A 17,019-nucleotide genomic window follows, 5' to 3' on the forward strand; every position below is an offset into this window, starting at 1 on the left:
CATCTTTGTCAGTCTGTGGAAAGGATAGTGTTAGATGTACTAGCAGATTTAGATGGCTAACAAATGAAAACTGAACACCAGATAATACTTTATAAGCAGTTACAGCTAAAGATTTTTTTCTCCTTTTGGGATAAAGGTTCTACAATAGTTGACCACTATAATCATCAAAGGGTTTTTCTCAGTCCTCTATCTGCCACTTTTGATTGACCACTTGGTCTGTTAAAAGAATCTGAAAAATAACAGACTTACTGGCTGGATCACAAGGTGAAAATAAAGGAACAAAAAACAATAATGAATGCAGCCACCACACAATAACTTCCATATATTACATTTTATTTTTAGATTTAAAGTGGCTGTAAAGTCAGAAGGTTTTTATCCTAATGCATTCTATGCATTAAGAGAAAAAATCTTCTGTGTGTAGCAGCCCCCTCCCCAGCACCCCCTTAATACTTACCTGAGCCCCCTCTCGATCTAGCGATGTCCACAAATGCCTCGGTCATCCGGGACTCTCCCTCCTGATTGGCTGAAACACAGCAGCGGCGCCATTGGCTCCAGCTGCTATCAAAGTTAGTTAGCCAATGAGGAGAGAGAGGGGACAGGTCCGAACCACGGCTCAATGTCTGAATGGACACAGGGAGCAGAAGGGAGGAGTTCTATAAAGAGGGACCCGAGAAGAGAAGGATCCGGGCTGCTCTGTGCAAAACCAACTGCACAGAGGAGGTAAGTATGATATGTTTGTTATTTTTATAGAAAAAAAAGAAAATGAGACTTTACAAATCACTTTAATACCATTTTTACATATTTCTAAGTAAAAATGTGCTTTATTTAGACAACAAGAAGTGGCTATACTCTCTTTGCCCAACATTCACTTTTGGCACACGGGTATCTTTTAACCCATTTATCTTCTACCAAAACAGCAAAAATAGCGTGCTTGGCAAGTCAAAATTCAGCATTAGTACAGCAGAGAGAAGAATGTGTTCATTATGGCTATTCAGATATGAAACCTGCATATAAAAATATTGTAAAATATATTTTTAGTTCAAATTCATTTGTCACATTTCCCTTCACTTATGAGCTAGGAATAAATTATTTTGTGTTCCCAATATAGTGGAGTCAAACTGAAAAGTGAATATTTGCAATGTTATTGGGAAAATATAGAAACATTAACCTAAAATTAAGTTGGGGTATATCCACACCAGATGCAGTGGGAATGCATTGGACATTTATTCCAGTGCAATCCCAGTGCATGACAAGGCAAAATGCATTGCAAATGGTGTGCCGTATATAAAAAAAAAAAAAAAAAAAGTGCGCAGTACCTTTTTTCAAAATAGCGCAGTGTGAACCAATCCACTGGCTTTCACCGCGCGGCATCTAATTGAACTTTACAAAATGTCTTTGTGACATTTCAATAAAGCTCTATTGAAAAAAAAAAAGTCAACAGTACGATGCGGCAAAATCGGCACATCAGCACTGCACTGATCTGGCCAGACTGCATCACGTACCATTCGCTGCATGGTATAATGCAGCAGCTGGTGTGAATTAGCCCTTAAAGAAAACTGCAAGCACATAGAACATGTCTTTTCTGCAATAAAGAGCTATCTCTTCTTCAATAACAAAAACCTACCTGCCTGCTCCCCGTTTTTCTACTAATGGCACACTAAGCTGCGCATGCAAGCTTCCAAATGCATACGCTGGAAGGTGGAGGAGAATATTTTGGTAGTTTAGTTTCGCTTTAAGCAATACCTTGAGAAATGTTCCTTTTGTCTGGAACTCCTGAAATATAGCAGTGCACTTTCTGGTATAGGAGGATACCTAGGGAACCGGTAATGGAAAAATGTGTGCAGCTCAGGCTGCAAGGGAAAGCAATCCTGTCTCCACCACTGAGTGCAGGCCAGGGAAGCGGCTTGTCTCGGCTCCAAACAACTGTTAGGCAAAGAATGGATCCCATGAAGCTCCACATCAATGCAGACTCATTGGTACTGGAATGAATGGCAGTCTCAGCCTGGCCTCCTTCCAGGCCACAACCCCAACACGTTCTACTCCGCCCCTCAGAGCTTAATCATGATTAAGCTCTGAGGGGCTGAGTGAAACGTGTTGGGTGTGTAACCTGGCAGAAGCCCGGGCTGAGACTGCCATTCATTCAGTATCAATGGGTCTGCATTGATGTGCAGCTTCATTGGATCCATCTTTTGCTTAACCGGTTACCTCCTGGGCCTAAAACCTCATAGCTTTTTTAGATGCATGGTGTTCAAATTTTAGGGTACAGGCTTAAAAGTTAAGGATGGTTAGGCGCTTTCTGACACTTTAGGCAACTTGCTGATTTTACTTTGTCTTCAGTGGCAAAAGCCTTGTGCCAAAAATTGTCCATGCCAAAAAACAAACAAGCATTGTTTAACGCAGAGGTAGGCAACCTTGGCACTCCAGTTGTTGTGGAGCTGATTTCCGGAGGCAGAGGCACGATGGGATTTGTAGTTTTGCTACAGCTGGTGTGCCGAGGTTGCCTAACCCTGGTTTAAAGTCATATATCGTATCTGGCAGGACTGACTCAAGATGGTCTACAGTTATGAAAAAATAAACCTCTTTGAAAAATCTGATTCAGTAAATTACATTTGCCAATTTTACCTTCACTCATATCTGGCGGTTTCCCATTAGGGTATACTGTACTCGTGGTCATCAACGATCTGCTCAGAAGCCGTGATATCTGACATGTTATACCAGGTCTGTAAAGAGAAAAAAGACAAAGAAAAATAAAAAGCGAAAATCTTTTTTGTACCTAAAGCAGAACTTCACCCAAAAGGGGAAGTATTTGTAGCTGCCAACTTAATTTTTTTTTTTTTGGGGGATGGGGGGGGACAGGTGCTCCTCTTTAATTAATGGGCAACCAAAGTGCCATCAAGCAAGGTGAGAAGACCTTTTTAGGTTGGCATGAGGAAATAGACTTCATTTACAAAGATGGCCAGGGAAGAGGTAAAAATTAGAGATGCACCGAAATTACGGCCGTTGAAACATATCGACTGAAAATTGTGTTTTCAGAATTTTGCTGATAAGCGAAAAAGGGGCCGAAAACACGCGCAATTTCGCCACGATTTTACTGTGCTTATGCCGCGTTTTTCATAGGTCACGTGACTCAAAAACAGCATAAAAAACGTAACAGGGGTGCATTATTGATGCGTTGTTGCTGCGTTTTCAATACATTTCAACAGGGAGGTGTGTTTTTGGTGCAGTTTTTTTTTGACTGACCAAAAATGCAGAAAGCCGGATTTTTAACACCACAACGGAAGCGCAACATACCAGTGTGAAGATATACAAAGAATTTAAAAAGGGATACATTTTTCTTAAAGGTGGCGATAATGGGCGACAAATTCATATTCATTTAAATTAATTATATCAATTAAAAAGTCGAATACAATTATGTATATCATTTTTGTTACCACTTAAGGACCAAGCCTATTTCTGAAACGTTGTTTACAAGTTAAAATAAGCATTTTGTGCTAGAAAATTACTTAGAATCCCCAAACATTATAATATATATATATATATATATATATATATATATATATATATATATATATATATATATATATTATATAAGCAGTCTTTCAAATGCAATATTATTTGGACAAAATATATTTCACTGAATTTAAAAAAACAAAACAGTAAAATCAACCCAATTTTTTTGTATATTGTAAAAGATAATGTTACGCGGAGTAAATAGATACCTAGCATGTTACAGTTTTAAATTGCATACACTCATGGAATGGCAGCAAACTACGGTACTTAAAAATCTCTATAGGCGACGCTTTAAAACATTTTAATGGTTACCAGTATAGAGTTACAGAGGAGGTCTTTTCCTAGAATTATTGCTCTCGCTCTGACAATCACGGCAATACCTCACGTGTGATTTGAACACCATTTTCATTTGCAGGCACGACTTACGTATTTGTTTTCTTTCGTACGCAAGCTCACAGCGATAAGGGCGCTTTAGGGTCCTTTCACACGGCCGCTCCGTGTGTCCGCAAATCATCCAATCCGTTTGCGGATGATTTGCGGACATAATGTAAGTGAATGGCACTGCGGATGTCAGCGGAATACCATCCGCTGACATCCGATTTTCCTTCTTTCAGTTCTGTTCCGTTTTTTGGAACGGAACAGAACCCTATTTTTCCTTCCGTGTAAAAAACGGAAAGGAAGGAAAATCGGATTTCAGCGGTGTCATCCGCTGACATCCGCAGTGCCATAGACTTACATTAGGTCCGCATATCATCCGCAAACGGATGGGATGATATGCGGGCACACGGAGCGGATGACAGAAATGTCATCCGCTCCGTGGAAAAAAAAAAGTCCCGCAGCGGACCTTTCACACGGAGCGGCCGTGTGAAAGGAGCCATAAAGTTTTTTTTTTTCCTATTTATTTTATTTTAAATACTGTTTTACAAAAAAATAAATAAATCTGATCACTTTTATTGCTGTCACAAGCAAAGTAAACATCCCTTGTGACAGTAATAGGCAGTGACAGGTATTCTTTATGGAGGGATCTGGGGTCTAAAACATGCCAAACCCCTCCACTGCACTTCAAAGTATTCAAAACGCTGAAATCATTGTGAAAACTGACAGTTTTTCTAATTGGCACCATTGGCAGTCGAGTAAACCAGTAGTGACGTCACTTCCGGGTTGCATGATCAGAGACCCGATCTAACCCGAATCCGGCCTAGTGCGGGACTTCAACCAGCCGGGTGGACATGCTGGCTGGTGGGACGGGAGACCCGGGCAGAGCCGTGGAAAGCGGCAGGAGGGGGGGTGCCCCTCCCGTTCACTGGGATAACGGCCGAGCGGCTACTGAGCCGCATTGGTTGTCATCTCTTGAAAGCCGACCTCCAGCTCTAAAAACGGTACCAGGTTTGCAGGCATCATCTCGGTACAACCACTTCTTTAAGCTGACGTACAAGTACGTCGGTTTGCAGGAAATGGGTAAACTGTCATTTTCAGTTTTCAGCCAAGTGCATCCTGCATTTTCGGTTTCAGCACCAAAATTTATATTCGGTGCACCTCTAGGAAAAATAGACAACTGATCAACGGTTTTACCACCACTAAGATGCAAGTTGACAAGGCCAGCAATAATGTGAAGCAAAGTTTACACGGGTGGCCGGGGGCGATCAGTGGTTTTACCACCCTCCGATTGCTGACCTGCAGGTTGACAAGGCCAGTGGCCATGTTAGTGGTGAAAATTATAACACCCGTTTGGCAGGCAGAACCGCCGTCAAACGTGACCCATTCAAGTGATTGGGGCCATGCTGCAACCCTGAGCCAAGCGCTTGGCTTGTGGCTGTGGCATGTTTTTTCATCAAAAAAACAAAAACCCTTTTGCCTGAAAAAACAAGCAAGAAAAAAACAAAAACATAGCATTCAGACAGCAGCAGTATCACCTCCTGGGTGCCGTTACACTACTGTCCACTGAAAATCGAGCACTGTGGATTGCTTTTCAGAGAGGCAGTAAAGTGTGTCACTCATGTAAATGAGCCCATAGTCAATTACAAATGTTTAGGAACTTTCTGTGTTGCCTCCATTCAAAGTGACAGTTGGCAGGCGACAGACAGTCTCTGGGTCTGACTCTTGGCTTGTGACAACACAGAAAGCTGGTTAAACCACAGAGGGGGGGCACATTTACCTTTAGTGCCACACTTGTATTCCTGTTCTGTACTGATGTAGTTAACGCAGCACTGATGGATAAGTGGAACAATGCAGTGGCACAAAAAGTGGATACCCTGGCGAAACAAAGGTGTGCTCCTGTAGGCAAGCACAGCATTTTTAAAATGTATAATTTAAAGCAAAAAACTTTTTTAGTTTTGAATAAAGTGGTGAGGAATTAGAATGTCTGTCAACATGTTATTGCTGTCTGTGCCCCTGTTAGGGAGATTCAGCCTCTCTATTAGTCACCTTTAGGCTGCATTCACATGGACCCATTTTTGTTTAGTTCACACTGGTCTGTTGCGCTTCAGTTGCAGTTAAAGAAAAAAAACCTTTTATGGTGCATATTTGGCCCAGTAAAAAAACAGCACCAAAAACGCATCCCTCCATTGGAATGAATGGAAACCACATCAAAAATGCATTGAAAAGCCATTAAAAATGCAACGCACCTGTGGGAAGTTCTCAAGCCCAGGTTCACAGAATCGCATGACAAGGGAAATCACATTATATTCAATGGTGCCCTTCTAATCAACTCAGCATATTGCAATTTTGGAAAAGGTTCCTGGTGAACTTCAGTGCGATTTACGCCCCTTAGACTTCGATGTTATTTCCCGGAAGTCGCATCAGCATACATAAGAAGCATTTATATGCAACTTTGATGGATTCAGTTTTATTTTTTTTAACCCTAACCTCTTATCGATTTTGATACAGCTGCGATTTTGGAGCCTTCCTTTAATCTATCTTTACTTTGAACGATCAACCCTTCGATCAAGATTCCCTTCCTTTAATTAATCGACCCTTCCATCTATCGATTCTTCCTTCCTTCGATAGATCGACCCTTCCATCTATCGATTCTTCCTTCCTTCGATAGATCGATCCTTACTATGAACGTCCGATCCTTCCTTCAAAGATCCGATCGAAGGAAATATCACTCAATAGAATGATCGCCCGACAGAAGGAAGGATCACCCGACAGAAGGAAGGAAGGATCACCCGACAGAAGAAGGATCACCCGACAGAAGAAAAGATCAAAGCTGCTTCAATGTGAACCTAGCCTTTAGGCAGCAAGGATGACCAAGAAATATAGCTGAGAGTTAAAAAAAAAAAAAGCAATCAAAGTCAGAGTGCTTTTCATCTATGCTGATTCAACTTCTGTGGGATAGCATAAAAGTCTATGGGGCTGAAATCGCACTGAAGTCAGAAAATTAGATTTTTGTGATTTCCCTGGTCATGCAATTCTGTGAACCCTGGCTTGATAACTTCTAAAGTCACACTGGAAATCGCACTAGAATAGTAGGAATATAAAGACAATGCAAATGCATCAAAGACGCATAATGTGTTGCATTAAATTTAATGCAAAGTAAGAAAAAAACAGTAAAAACACTGCAAAGACAATTATGCGTTTTTGATACAAAGCAATGTGAAAGTAGCTTTACTCACAGTGCTGAAAACTGACCCAGTAATTAGTGATGAGAGATTGGGCGTGTTCAGACTAGAATTCAAACGTGCATGCGTGAGCCTGCCAGGAAGCTGTCACCTGTATGGAGCAATCATCGACAGCCGAAGCATTCCCTGTCACTTGTATACGTGGGGTTGCAGGGAGGGAATGCCCCACAGCCAAAGATGATGGTCCTGTACAAGTGACAGCTTCCTGATGCAATCACACATGTGGGGGTATGAATTCTAGTGTGAGCATGCCTGAGCTCTGCTACTGGCAACGACAAGGTATTTACAGGTTAACACTCAAGTGGTTAAAGTTCATATGGGCATTAAATAAGAACCAAACCCTCCTATCCTTTATACAGTGGTCCCCAACCACCACACAAAGGTGGGAGCCAGGCCGCTCGGCAGGGGTTGGCAGAGGGAAGAGTGAGCCAGCACAACCTGCACTGACAGCCTTTGGCCACCAGAGGGCGCTTGCTCCCCAACCTGCTCTGCCACCTTCTGGCCTCCAGAGGGCACTTGCTGCTTTTTTTCTCACATCACCACTACTCTCTTTCCTCTCTCCCCTCCCTCTCACGAAGGAGAAGGGGGAGGAAAAAGAGCTAGGTTGGGGACAGGCTCACATAGAGCACTGGTGAAGCCAAGACTGCGCCCCCCCCCCCCCCCATGAGGTGCACCCTCCCTCTCCCTGTTTCAAAAAGTGACTAACGGAATTTTTTGTAAAATCTTACCGTACAATTCCTTTCTCTGAGTCCTCCGACAGTCGCCGCCCACTCATACAGTCTTCATCAATGGGGTATTGACTTCCTCTCCTTAGGAGTAGCTAGGCATAAGACTTGTTAAAACAAAAGCATTTACATAGACACACCCATGGGGGCTGTCCTACTGGTCCAATACCCCCCTGCAAAAGCCATCCTAACTCAGTTTGGTAGCAAGCAGTTAAGTGTATAAGAACCCCAAAAGAGGGGCGGGGGCGGCGACTGTCGGAGGACTCAGAGAAAGGAATTTTACAGTAAGATTTTACAAAAATTCAGTTTTCTCTTACGTCCTCCGACAGTCGCCGCCCACTCATACAGTCTTCACCAATGGGGATGACCCAAAGCAGTGTAGACATGAGGGGTGGGAAACGCAACCGTCAGAAAAGGCAACGCAGTACCCACATCAGAGAAAGGAACCTTACGTGAACAGCAAGGGAACCTTCTGGGCAACAAAAAAGCTCAACAGGAGCAACAACCCAGGAAAGCAAATAGCCAAGGGGATAAACAACCCCAACAGCCAGGGACCCGCAATAAAACCTGGGTCCACTACGGTACAGCCGCACAGAGAACTTTGCAGCCAAAGGAAGCATCAGCTGATGCCAGAACATCAATTTTGTAGAATTTGGAAAAGGTGTGCACTGACGACCAAGTCGCAGCCTTGCACACCTGGGCCACCGAGGCCTGATGCCAGAAAGCCCAGGACGCACTCACCGATCTGGTAGAGTGCACCTTGACAGGGAAGGGTGGTACCCGTTCCTTCAACAAATAGGCCTGAACAATTGTCTGTCTGATCCATTTTGCAATGGTCGCCGCAGACGCAGCCATACCCTTCCGAGGTCCCTCAGGAAGGACAAAGAGAGAATCCGATTTTCAAAAGGATTCAGTTGAAGACAGGTAAACCCTGATCGCCCTGACAACATCCAAAGAATGCAAGGCAATCTCCTTAGGATTCGCACAGTGCGAAGGTAAAACAATGTCCTCATTGAGGTGAAAATCCGAAACCACCTTTGGAAGAAAGGACGGGTTAGGTCGCAAGACCACCTTATCCCTATGAACCACCAGGTAAGGGGAGCGGCAAGACAACGCCGCCAACTCCGACACTCTGCGAGCAGAAGTGATCGCTATCAGAAAGGCAACCTTTTTAGACAGCAGAGGTAACTAAATCTCCGTGATGTTTTCAAACGGGGAACGTTTTAACACGGACAGAACCAAGTTCAAGTCCCATGGAGGTAAGGGCTCCCTTCGAGGAGGGGCCAAGTAACGCACACCTTGAATAAAGGTGTGAACCAAGGAATAAGACGCCACAGGGCGCTGGAAAAGAACAGCCAGTGCAGATACCTGGCCCTTAATCGTGGCCAACGCAAGGCGCTGGTCCACACCAGACTGAAGGAAAGCCAAACACTCTCGCCACCGAGTATGAACGAGGAGAGAAACCCCTGGACTCACACCAGGCAAAATAACTTTCCATGTACGGTAATAAATCTTACCAGACGAGGCTTTTCTAGCCTTGATCAAAGTAGGAATGACCTCTGAGGAGAGACCCCTGTCTCTCAGAACCTGGCTTTCAACAGCCATACCGTTAAAGCCAGTGACTGTAAAGCAGGATGGAAGATCGGTCCCTGAGACAGCAGATCTTCTCGCATTAGCAGCCGCCATGGAGGCTCGACGGCCAGGGGAACGATGTCCGCGTACCAGGACCAGCGTGGCCAGTCCGGTGCCACTAGAATCACCAGTGTTTGTTCCGAGGCCAACCTGCGAAGGAACCTGGACAACAACTGAATCGGAGGAAAGTCATAGATCAGACGATACCGATGCCAAGGCACCACCAGCGCATCCGAGGCGTGGTTTAGCAGAGATGCGAACAGATCCACATCCGGGGATCCCCACTTAGCACACAGCATTTGAAAAACCTCCGGGTGCAGGGACCATTCCCCCTGGTCCAGGGTCTGGCGGCTCAGATAATTGGCCTGCCAATTCTCCACACCCGGAATGTGAACTGCCGATATCGCCGGGACATGAGTCAAGGCCCAAGACAGAATACTGGTCACTTCCTGGGCCGCCTGGATACTCTTGGTGCCCCCTTGGTGGTTGATGTACGCCACCGCAGTGGCATTGTCCGTCTGCACCCGTACCGGACGGCCCTGAAGACGATCCGACCAGTGGAGCAGGCACAGCCTGATCGCTCTCAATTCCAATATGTTTATCGGAAGGTCAGATTCCTCCTCCGACCAAGTGCCCTGGGCAGATAGGTTGCCCAGGACGCTACCCCAGCCCGTGGTAATCACCGTCCATAGTAACAGCTGAAAGGATTTCCCTTCCGAAACAGCCGGGGACTGAAGCCACCACAAGAGATCCATTCTGGTTTGGTGACTCAGAGACACTCTCAGGTCCAAGGACTGAGGTAGTCTGTCCCACCTGGCCAGGATCTCCGCTTGGAGAGATCGCATGTGAAACTGTGCAAATGGTATCGCCTCAAAGGCCGATACCATCAACCCCAGGGAACGCATGCAGGTCCTGAGTGAGGAGGATTTGTTGTCCCTGAGGGACCTCACTGCAGCCCCGGAGCTTGTCCTCCGGTAAGAACACCTTTGCCTGACCAGAGTCCAGAACCATTCCCAAATATGGGAGACGAACCGAAGGAGACAAGGTCGACTTCTGAACGTTGATGGTCCAACCAAACTCCTGGAGCGTCTGGACCGTAGTGGACAGATCGCGCAACAGGCTCTTACTGGCACTCGACCTTAACGTCCAGATATCCCAAGACCGCAATGCCCTGTGCCCGCAACAGGCCCAGAACAGGCGCCAATACTTTGGTAAAGACCCTTGGTGCTGAAGCGAGACCAAAAGGTAACGCCACAAACTGATAATGATCCTCCGGCCTCCGCGATAGCAAACCGGGAGGTACCTCTCATGAACCTCGAAAATGGGGATGTGTAGATACGCATCCTTCAGGTCGATAGAGGCCAGGAATTCTCCCGGACTCAGGGAGGCCACCACCGAGCGGAGCGATTCCATGCGGGAACTTTTGAACACGCACAAAGCGGTTCAGAGCTTTTAAGTCCAGAATCGGACGCACTTTGCCCTCCTTTCTGGGCACAGTGAACAGATTGGAGTAAAACCCCCGAAACCTGTCCCGATGAGGCACCGGGACGATTACCCCCTGAGCGAGGAGATCCTGCACCGCTTGATGCAGGTCCTGTAACCGCCCTGGGGTCAAATGAAGATTTGAGGGAAAGAATCTGTCTGCCGGCCGTGAAAGATATTCGATCTTGTACCCTGATCGAATGATTTCCTGAACTCACCTGTCCAGAACTCGGAGCAGCCAAGGTTGGAGGAAACCGTGCAAACGTCCCCCCACCCCTGAAACGGGTGAGGGCGCCCCTTCAGGTAGAGGCGGACTGAGCCGCCGCACCAGCTTGGCCGGATTTTTGTTTGCTGGCCCAGGGCTTTCTCTGGCCACCCTGGCCCTTGAAGGGTTTCCCCTTGTACTGTGCCTTGAAGGCACGAAAGGAGCCCCGATTAGATTTAAAGGTGGAACCCCGCTTGCCGTGGAAAAACATGCCCTTAGGATGCTGGGGTAGCAGAGTGCTCTTGCCCCCAGTGACTCCTTTAACCAATTCATCCAGGGAGTCTCCAAAAAGGCGAGACCCCGCATAGGGAATATCAGCCACCGTCTTTCTGGTCAGCCGACCAGCTTTTCAACCATATCAGTCGACGGTTAAGCACCGTGACACTGGACAGGCGCGCAGCCAATAGGGCCTCATTTAAGGCCGCATCGCACAAATACATGACCCCTTGATAAATCTGGTCCACCATCTCCATGGTAGTGGGGGGGGGGGGGCAGAATCAGCCACGAGAGTGGGTCTGAGCACCTATGTCCAATCGCCACAGCCTGAGCTGCCATGACAGAGGCGAAAATGGGCTTGAGCATGGAGCCCGCCACCACGTAGGTGTGGCGGGCAAGAGATTCCAGCCTCCTATCCGTAGGATCCCTAAATACCGGAGAATCTTCGGTGGGAACCAGAGTAGCCTTGTTCAATCTGGCTACAGTGTGATCCACTTGAGGAGCCACACACCAGCGTGCAACCGTAGTAGACGCAAAAGGGTAGAGAAGTTGAAACCTTTTAGGCACCGTGAAGGTGTGTTTTAAATTGCGCCATTGCTCATTCACAGTGTGATGAAACTCAGCGGGGCAAGGAAAAACCTGCGCCGTCTTGCGGGTCCTGTGTGTACCAAAAGAGGACACAATGCCCGGACGATTGGGCTCATCCTCTAAATGTAGTGTTTCTTTAATGGCAGAAACCAGCGCATCCATAGCTGCGCGTTCCTCTGGCGTCCCGGGGGGGGGGGGGGTGGAATTCATCCACCCCTGTAACCTCCGCCTCCCCCTCAGACTCTTGCAGGTCCTGAGAAGAGCGAGACCCTGAAAGGGGCACGCTACCTACAGCAGCCATGTCACATTCAGAATCAGAAGAAAAAGAAATCCTAGGCCTTTTTCTAGCAGCACGTTTAGTCATCAGCACATCCATTTTGGACACCAAAGTCACCACTACAGCAGCCAAAGTAGTCAGGGTAGAGGATTCAGAGGAACTTGAATCCCCCACCAAGGCTGGAGGGAATTTGCTGTCCTGGGATTTCATTGCAAAAAAAAAAAAAAAACTTTTTAAAAGGTACTGGCCCTTTAAGCGCGCCGCGGACCCCACAGCACACCGCTGCAATGACTGTGGAACACAGACCCCCCGCAGGAACAAACTGAAGCCAGGAAGATTGCACAAGGGAGGAAAAGAAGGACAGCAGAACAGAGCCCCACAAGTGTGTTACCACCGCCGTCGGGTCGCTCCTGAGTGAAGGAAGTGATGTCACCGCAGAGACTGAACTGAGGCTGCGAGCTAAGGAAACGGATGCCTAGGTAAAGTAATGGGAGGCTTCGGCAAAATGGCCACCGACTTTTGCTCGGAACGATCGTTTGCCACAAACAAGATGGCGCCAAAATACACTACATACAATGCTGTATAAGCGCCCATAGTGAAGCCAGACATGCTGCCCACACCTAAAATGATGGTTTTTAACCCCGCAGCGGTCGCTGCACGTGTCTGTACCTCCAAGCACCTTAGTGACACAGGAGAGGGATCCCCCAAAACCCCACACAGCGCTGGCTGTGAGAAAAGACCCCCGCAAGGACCGGGATCTGGGAGCCCAAAACGCACAGACATCGGGGACACCACAGAAACACAGGACTGCTGACCCCAGACAGAGGCCCCACACAGAGTGTACTTACCTGTACCCAATGGCGTGGGGTGCCTCATATCAAACGGAAAACCACCCGCCCTCAGATGGCAGGAGAGTGCCGCCAGCCAAAAACGCAGGACACCAGGAGTGCACAGACGAACCGTGGATGTGTCCGGTGAGGTAGCCACTCCACAGGCTGCATCCCTGAGGACAGGGATGGGTCGTTTGCGAGGCCAGGGCGAACACATAGCCTGCTAAACGCTCGATGGCGGGCTGGGATTCCATCTGATCCTCCGTCCCGGAGCACCAGGACGACCAGTCCGATTCCCAGCTCCGCAAACGCCGTCTTCATCCGAAGATCCGACTAACGCTGACAAAATAAACAGCTAGTAATGCAAAGAAAAAAAGACATTTTCAGAAAATAAAATCATAAAATAGAAGAAGGCTGAGACTGTAGCCCAAGCACAGGGAAGCCGGTCTACTCCTGTACTAGGCAGAAGACAAACTGAGTTGGGATGGCTATTGCAGGGGGGTATTGGACCAGTGGGACAGCCCTCATTGGTGTGTCTATGTAAATGCTTTTGTTTTAACAAGTCTTATGCCTAGCTACTCCTAAGGAGAGGAAGTCAATACCCCATTGGTGAAGACTGTAGTGCAAGGGCCTGCCTGATTGCATACAAATTTAAAGTGTTTAGGTCTGACCTCATATTATATGGTTTTGGTAAATCTAAAGAAAATTGTATAGTGTGTATCAAGCTTTACCAAAACCATATAATATAAGGTCAGACCTAAACACTTTCAATTTGTATGCAGTCAGACAGGTCCTTGTACAACATAGCTGACGGTAAAGCCCCGTACACACGTAGCGATTGTCGGCCGCAAATATTCGGCCGCCGACCGATCGTAGGCTTGTTAGTATGAAGCTTCCGACAGCGCATTTTCGGCCGAACAGAATCTGTTGTGCAGGCATTAAAGTTTTTGTAGGCCAACACCAGAACGGCCGATTGTTCGCCAGTCAGTAGAGATTTCGGCCGACAGACAGCAGATTTGCAAGACTGGGCATGCTCAGAAAAGAAAAAAAGACAAGGAAAGTTAACCATCACATGACATCACTTCTGCAGTCGGCTGTTGTTAGCCGACAAAATTTGTGTGCAGTCTAGAGCACTTTTCAGCGGACAGGACAGCCCTGGACAAAAGACGGCCGATCGTTCGGCCGACGATCGGTACGTGTGTACGGGGCTTTAATCTAAAGGAAATCTACCAACAAAAGTTGTATAGTGTGTATCCAGCTTAACCAATTACCGACCGCCTACCGCAGATTTACTGCAGCAGGCAGCCACTCCTGGGCAAAGCGACGTAGGTATACGTCACTCGCTCTCAGAAGGCTAGGGGGTAAGCAAATGCGCGCTGCCACAGGCGCGCTCCCGCCCCCCATCGTCAGCAGGGAAGCCGATGTGTATGTCAGGCAGCTCCGATTGTCGCCTGACACCCGCGATCGCTCCCCGCTGAAAGAGAAGGGTGGTCGGCTGTTATAAACACAGCTGACCCCCTTTCTCCCTGGGATGATCACAGAGCTCATGTGATCCTGCTATAAAGGATCACATGTCTCTATGGTCATTTCAGAAGCCACGCCCCCACAGTAGGAATCACTCCGCTAGGCTCACATTTAACCCCTTGATCAGCAACAGGGTTAATCCCTTCCCTGCCAGTGTCATTATTACAGTAACAGTGCATATTTTTAGCACTGATTACTGTAGTAATGTCACTGGTACCACCAAAAGTGTCAAAAATGTCAGTCAGGGGTCCGATCTGTCCGCCACAATGACGCAGTCCTGCAAAAAAAAAAAAAAAAACACAATAAAAATGACATAAATCTTTCCCGTAGTTAGTAGACGTGATAACTTTTGCGCAAACCAATCAAAATACGCTTATTGCAATTTGTTTTAGCAAAAATATGTAGCAGAAAACAAATTGGCCTAAAATGTTAGAAAAAATTTGATTTTTAATTTTTTTGGGAATGTCATTTAGCAGAATGTGAAAAATATTGTTTTTTTTTTTTTTTTTCGATCTATTTTTTTGTTTATAGCGCAAAAAATTAAAACCGCAGAGGTGATCAAATACCACCAAAAGAAAGCTCTATTTGTGGGAAAAAAAGGACGCATATTTAGTTTGGCTACAGCGTCGCATGACTGCGCAATTGTCCGTAAGTGCCGGTGTTCCGTGAGAATTACCTACCCCCGTCACTTCCGGTTCACGGCAGTCTGTGTAACGCGAGCAGTTACATTAAAACAGCTGTGCTGCACTATGAGTCATCTCCGCTCCTGTCCCGGTCACTTCCCTGCTCTCGGCTACTAAATATAAAAGCAGCGGCGGCTGTATGAAAACATAAATCACGGAGCCGCCAGCCGCTTTTATATTTACTAGCCAAGATCAGGGAAGTGACCGGGACAGGAGCGGAGATGACTCATATTGCAGCACAGCTATTTTATGTCACCGCCGCGTCGGTAGGTTTTTTTAACGGACACCGAGATCGTTTCAGACTAGTGCGCATGCGCACTAGTCTGATCCTCAGCTCTTCCATTAGGTATCCAGGGCTGTGAGCATGCGCACTGCTGCGCTGCTCAGCTGTTCCTGGCCGGAAGTGACGAGGGGTAGGTTTTTCTCACGGGGTAGGTAATTCTCACGTTACACCGGTTCACACTATTGCGATCACAGACATGCATCGCATATGATTCGGAGCGCACTGCTCCTAAAATTACATGCTATCTCTGTGCGGTGCGAGTTCAGCCATACAGATTGTATGGCTCAATTTGCACCGCAATCACTCTGAAGACACACAGGACCCTTTTTTGGTCCGCAGCAGAATCCGATCGCATGGTGGTTCACATTAGTGCGATCCGATTTCTGTGTGAACTGTCAGATCGCACTGCAAAATGGGGGTGTCGTTAACTTTGAGATTGTAAGCTCTAACGAGCAGGGCCCTCTATTTCCACCTGTTCTGAACTGTACTGTAACTGTATTGTCTTCCCTCAAATTGTAAAGCGCTGCGCAAACTGTTGGCGCTATATAAATCCTGTATAATAATAATTGAAACCAACAGCGTATCGCATATTGCAGTGTGAACTGCCTGTGCTGCGGATGCGATGCGGGAACACGCTGTATATTCGCACTGTTCCCACATAAAGTAACAAAGTGCCAAATTGCAAAATAGAGCCTGGTCAGGAAGGGGGCAAATCACTTCCGGTCTTAAAGTGGTTAAGATGAGGACTTGTAAAGTGCTGCCCTGTGGACTGTCACATTCCAGAGAACAAGGAAGCTCCCCACACACACACACAATGTCCTGTAACCACACCCATCTTTCCCAATTCTCGCCTGTCCTACACCAGACCATGTCATGTCATGTCATACAATGGCGGGATGCTGATACACAAGCTGTGCCCCTCACAAGTCATCTACCTCAGAGACAGCAGCATGTTGACCGCTGGGTTCGGGACAAACTCCACTCACAGATACCTCTCCTTCAGAGCAGCCAGCAGCCAATCCATTCCGCACTCTCCCCGCCCATCAAATCCTTCACTACCAATCCACTCACAGGTCCTCCAACACCATAGAGGTGACGGAGCAGAGCGTCTGAGGATGACAGAGCGTCACAAAACAGTTGATAGGAGTCGTCCGTGCGCATGCGCAGAAGACATTTTTCGAGGTTTGGCAAAATTATAACAGAGAACGGACAGCTGATTGAGAGAAGGCGGGGCTGAGGTGCGACGGGACGGAGGCACATATGCAGAGCTGGCGGAGGAGGCGGGACGGAGGTGCGGCCGTGTAATATATGCAGGGCTTAAGCGACTCCCTGTTTTATTATCTTTAGTAATTATCGTATTATTTATCCTTCGGATTTCATGACA

The 17,019-nt window shown here is 47.0% G+C and overlaps 1 protein-coding gene across 2 annotated transcripts in view; it reads right to left on the reverse strand.

The window, feature by feature from the left end:
- The window catches only part of ACOT9 (acyl-CoA thioesterase 9), a 67,125-nt gene extending 50,504 nt beyond the window's left edge, over nucleotides 1–16,621 (reverse strand). For both annotated transcript variants that reach the window (XM_082245926.1, XM_082245925.1), the window contains exons 1-2: nucleotides 16,571–16,621; nucleotides 2,623–2,720 (exon numbers count right to left, since the gene is read on the reverse strand). In XM_082245926.1, coding sequence (XP_082102052.1) covers nucleotides 2,623–2,720; nucleotides 16,571–16,587 — 115 coding nt within the window. In that variant the 5' untranslated portion in view covers nucleotides 16,588–16,621. The remainder of the gene's footprint in view (nucleotides 1–2,622; nucleotides 2,721–16,570) is intronic.
- Between the last annotated feature and the right edge of the window lie 398 nt (nucleotides 16,622–17,019).

Source organism: Pelophylax lessonae, assembly GCF_965119305.1.
Source record: "Pelophylax lessonae genome assembly, chromosome: 2".
Classification (NCBI taxonomy): domain Eukaryota; kingdom Metazoa; phylum Chordata; class Amphibia; order Anura; family Ranidae; genus Pelophylax; species Pelophylax lessonae.